This window comes from Triplophysa dalaica, chromosome 10 (genome assembly GCF_015846415.1).
Source record: "Triplophysa dalaica isolate WHDGS20190420 chromosome 10, ASM1584641v1, whole genome shotgun sequence".
In the NCBI taxonomy this organism is placed as follows: domain Eukaryota; kingdom Metazoa; phylum Chordata; class Actinopteri; order Cypriniformes; family Nemacheilidae; genus Triplophysa; species Triplophysa dalaica.
Window position 1 is genome coordinate 2,461,501 of NC_079551.1, and position 5,502 is coordinate 2,467,002.

General features: G+C 34.4%; 1 protein-coding gene across 1 annotated transcript; it reads left to right on the forward strand.

Moving 5' to 3' along the window:
* Positions 1-1,015: 1,015 nt before the first annotated feature.
* Positions 1,016-5,084, forward strand: LOC130429685 (uncharacterized). The gene is made up of 6 exons (XM_056758397.1): positions 1,016-1,143; positions 1,372-1,683; positions 1,870-2,139; positions 3,491-3,808; positions 3,998-4,276; positions 4,529-5,084. The coding sequence occupies exons 1-6, from the start codon at positions 1,104-1,106 to the stop codon at positions 4,648-4,650; spliced, it is 1,341 nt and encodes a 446-aa protein (XP_056614375.1). The 5' UTR covers positions 1,016-1,103; the 3' UTR covers positions 4,651-5,084.
* The last annotated feature ends 418 nt before the right edge of the window (positions 5,085-5,502 follow it).

The window sequence follows — 5,502 nt, forward strand, 5'->3', positions numbered from 1 at the left end:
ACCAGCATTTGATCCACTCATTCTGTGCATTCAGGCAGATGGAAGTAACCATCACAGTATGAACACAACGGAAAGCCAACAACACACTAATAAACACACAAAATGATTAATTTCATGATGACACCACAAGAATATTTGATGGCACAAAAGAATAAATGAGAGGTCTGAGATTTATGACCTCACAAAACTGACTGTTGTGATCCATCTTCTGTGATCCAAAGCAGAGAAATAAACTTTGTGTTTGAAAGGAACATGAAGTTTAACAATCGGTGATAAAGAAGTTTAGACCTCGTGGTCAGCTTTACGTTCAGCTTCAGACGGGAAGCATGAAGTGTGTGACCTCCCCGCCTGCAACCGGCTGCTCTAGTAGATTAACTCAAACTTCCTCTGGTCGGTTCGTAAAGCAGCTTTAGAAACTTCTACCGTCAGATGCGGTTTCACTACGAGAAACCCATCATATGCTTAAAATATAAACTTGATTTAGTATTCTATTTTCTACTTGAAATTAGCTTGTTTAATAATTTCCTCATCTTCAGAAACAAGCAGGTTAATAAAGTGTTTTTGATATAATGTTTATATCCATCTAATAATTATTAACCCTGTATTATACAGATTATATTATTTTATAGATTAGCCCCGAGCCTACAAATTGTTACTCATTCTAGATTATGGTGACATCATATGTGTAACATTTGAGTGATCCAGTCAGAGAGCAGATCCACATACAGCCAAAGATTTAATAATAACAATAAAACAACAAATAACACAAAGAAAACCAAATGACACAAGAACTCTGAAACAACGACTGAACAAATCACAAATTAAACACTAGATATATATACACATGATAACAACACATCTGTGTTTTTGTTTTTGTGTTGCACTAAATCTTAAACAATCGTAAGATCAGAGCTTTGCATGTGATGGGCGGTCCATTGAAGAAAGAGGATTTGTTGATGAACTGAAGTCACACTGAAGCTTCACTTCACATCAGAAATATCCTCTTTATTTCTGTCGCTTTCTTACAAAACTCTCATTGACGTTTTAAACAGTTTTTAAACATTTTACATCATTTCTGGATTTGTTGCAAGCTGTTGAAGAAAATGTTTAATGTGATTTTGTTCTGTTTGTGGAGTCTGTCTGGTAAGTTTTACGTGTTTTATATCTTTAGATTTATCATTCACACGCATGATTTTATGATTCAAGAATCATTATTTTCCAATAATCACATTTCAATTGTTCTGTGTTTATTCCATCATTAATGTCACATTAAAATTAATTGTGAGTTTGCATATATAATATGTGATAATTATTGCAAATAAAGGGTGAATTATACATGTTTAACTTATGTAATACTGATTGTATTTTCAGGTGTGTTTAGTGAGTCTGTGTCAGTGACTGAAGGAGATTCTGTCACTCTCGTTGTGGATCTCACTGAAGTGAAAGATAAAATCTCATGGAAGTTTGGAGCTCAAGATGTTGTCATAGCTGAGATCAATGTAGTGCACGATAACATGAGATTATATGAAGAGAGACCTGACGGGAGATTCAGAGACAGACTGAAGCTGGATCAAACTGGATCTCTCATCATCACAAACATCACAAACACACACTCTGGACTTTATAAAGTCATCAACACCAACACAGGAAAACAACTCAATATATTCAACATTACTGCCTACGGTGAGTAGAGAAGAGATGATCAATATCTTTCATAATATTCTGCCATTTTCACAGAGCATTTTATATATTGTATTTTATATATATTTACATTTGTGCACTGCCCTTCATGTTGTTATTGCAAAATATGTAATAAAAAATAATAACAACAAATGAAAAAGCTCTTATTCTTCACTGTCGTGTTTTCAGATCATCTGCCTGTTCCTGTCATCACCAGAGACTCTTCATCATCGAGCTCAAAGTGTTCAGTGTTGTGTTTAGCGGTGAATGTGTCACATGTGAGTCTCTCCTGGTACAAAGGAAAGAGTTTATTGTCCAGCATCAGTGTGTCTGAACACAGTAACATCAACATCTCTCTTCATCTGGAGTGTCTAGATGATTCTTACACATGTGTAGTGAACAATCCCATCACAAACCAGACTCAACATCTCAACACTGATGACTGTCACAAGTGTTCAGGTGAGTCACATGTGATTATTAGTGTTTATTCACTTAGCTGATAAGGAAACTGGTTTAATATGATGGGTTTTGTCATTCTGTTTAGTGGTGCTACAGCTTTTATAATAGACTCTTAATGTAAATTGCATAATAAATGGACACAATCAATCAATTTTACCAAAATTGTCCACACAAATGGAGTAAATCGGGTAGGACAAATAGCATCGTCTGTTTGAAACAGTGTGATAAATTATATTTCCGTTTTATTGTTTTCTAATGATATGATAAAAAAGTCTGTTTCAATTTGAAATAGGTTCAAAATGTAATTTAGGGAAGCCGGGATTATTATTTTTTGTTATTTTTGCAACAATTTCACAGCCATCACTTTTCACTCTTTTGGATGAGTATATATATAAAATGTGATAAAGCACAATCATAAATACAGTAAATGACTTAAAATCAGTCAGCTGCAGGAAAGTGTTTATTCTCTTTATAGCCTAAACTCAAAGACTGGACCAATGGGCTTGAACTTTATAGTCTTTTGCTGCCTGTTTAGATACTGTAGGCGTGATGCACTTCAATAGACAGAAAGAATGACAGACTATTTAGGTGAAAGTAGGGGTTGACAAAATTGTATTATCAAGTAGGTATTTAACAGTTCAGGAGCATTATAACAAAGAAACTAAATAATGTAGAAATGAAACATGGCTTCTTCACTGTATGAAATAAAAACACTGATGTGCAATAAAGAAATAAAACTTATTTAGCCATAGACAGTTCATGATTTTGTATTTTGTTGTTTCATCAACAATGACGACAGAAACAGCAGCAGGTTTTTGGTCTTTATGTAAAGGATCATGTTATGCAGCTGGAGAATAAGTCTTGACATTGTGATGAAGACACGACATGATGCGGAGGGTCTTCTTGTGTCACACTGAAGGGCTTTATTCTGAAATAACAGTTCAGTTTAATTCACTCATCTGATGTAGGGATACATGCGACTGTTTCCTTTCACTAAAGACATAACGGACTGTTATTTGTTTTTGACATACTCCTGAATTTCACAGTAACTTATATAAGATGCTTAAAATACGCAACAGACTAGTTTGTACTGTTACTTGCGCTGGATGTGAAATGGCGTCCTCGAGTGGGAAATCGATAGTATGTATAACTGAGCAAACGTTTTTAAAACGCGTAAAAATAATCAAGTTTCGTGTTCTCCAATAAACAAATTTCGCTTGATCAGTAATGTCACATTAATATTAATTGTGTTCATGTGCGTGCATGCGTGTGCATTTATTACTAAGATATTATTGCAAATAAAGGGTGAATTATACATGTTTAACTTAAGTAATACTGATTCTAATTTCAGGTGTGTTTAGTGAGTCTGTGTCAGTGACTGAAGGAGATTCTGTTACTCTGTCTGTGAATCTCACTGAAGTGAAAGACAAAATCTCATGGAAGTTTGGAGCTCAAGAAGTTGTCATAGCTGAGATCATTGTAGTGAACAAAAACATAAACAAGATATTACATAAAGAGAGACCTGACGGGAGATTCAGAGGCAGACTGAAGCTGGATCAAACTGGATCTCTCATCATCACAAACATCACAAACACACACTCTGGACTTTATAAAGTCATCAACACCACCTCAGGAAAACAACTCAATATATTCAACATTACTGTCTATGGTGAGTAGAGAAGAGATGATGAATATCTTTCATAATATTCTGCCATAATCACGAAGCATATTATGAAATTGTATTTTATATATATATTTACATTTGTGCACTGCCCTTCATGCTGTTATTGCGAAATATGCAATAAAAAATAATAACAACAAATTAATAAACTCTTATTTTTCACTGTTGTGTTTTCAGCTTGTCTGCCTGTTCCTGTCATCTGCAACTCTTCATCATCTTCAGTGTCTTCATTGTCAACTTGTTTAGTGTTGTGTTCAGTGATGAATGTGACACATGTGAGTCTCTCCTGGTACAAAGGAAAGAGTTTATTGTCCAGCATCAGTGTGTCTGAACACAGTAACATAAACATCTCTCTTCATCTGGAGTGTCTGGATGATTCTTACACATGTGTAGTGAACAATCCCATCACAAACCAGACTCAACATCTCAACACTGATGTCTGTCACAAGTGTTCAGGTGAGTCACATGTGATTATTAGTGTGTATTCACTTAGCTGATGAGGAAACTGGTTTAATATGATGGGTTTTGTCATTCTGTTTAGTGGTGCTGAAACTATACAGGTTTTGCAATAGAACATTAAATTAAATTGCAAAATAAATGGACAAAATTTACTTTACCAAAGTCGTCCACACAAATTAACTTTTCCCTTGTGAGTTAGTTGAGTAAAGGACAAATAACATGAATAATATTTCAGTTTTATTGTCACAGATGTCTCTGAAGAAGACCACATCTGCAAGTGTACTTTTACTGAAGCTGTGATCCGATTGGTCGTCTCTGCTCTGGTGGGTGTGGCTGCTGTTGCTGTTGTGGTTTATGACGTCAGATCCTGAAGAGATGAACAGAAGAAGAAGAGATCATATCAGAAGATAAGATCAGACATTGAGTTAAACACACTTGATTCAGCTGAGTGTTAGAGTTGGGTGTCGTTTTATTGATCAATTCCGAGTCTGATTGTTTAAATTTCAAGTGTTAAAACTGAAACATTATACCAAACATTACACATCAAGACGTATAGTCACATAGCATCTTCATTGAATGCTTGTCAAATAATAGCCTGTGAGCAGTGTTTTTAATAGAAACGTTCAGTTTTATCCATTCTGTCAGATAACTGTGTTAAGAGATAAAATACTGCATCTCACTTTAAGTGTTTTACACCGGCCTGTGTTCCTGAGATGTGATGTTTAATTTTGCTGTGATGAACTCTTGTTTATTGTGTTAGTGAGCTGTATTTTGAGTTATTATGGCTCAAATCAAAAAAAAAAAAAAATTGATTAATTGACTTTCATTGGAATGCACAATAAAAAACTTGTGATCTCATTAAGGAAATAAACTCTTCAAATACTCATTTATATTACATCTTTATTTAGTGCAGATAGTATATCACTCAGAAATGATGCTTTTGTCACTATAAGGAGTTCATTCATATTTAAACTGCAGCCTCATAGTTTCCATTAAAACTAATACAATTCCAATTATATCCATTAAATCTATTACAGTTTCTACTGTGTTTTGGGTATAAGTGCTGTTTTTTTAAGGGAAATCACAAACAGACGCCCAAAACACAACAACATAAAAGCTTTACTTGTTATTATTAGTTTTGATTTTGTCTGTTCAGTGTGTCTTTTGATAAAGAACATTTAATATCCGTTTCTTATGTACACTGCCCTCTAAGCTCTGCTACT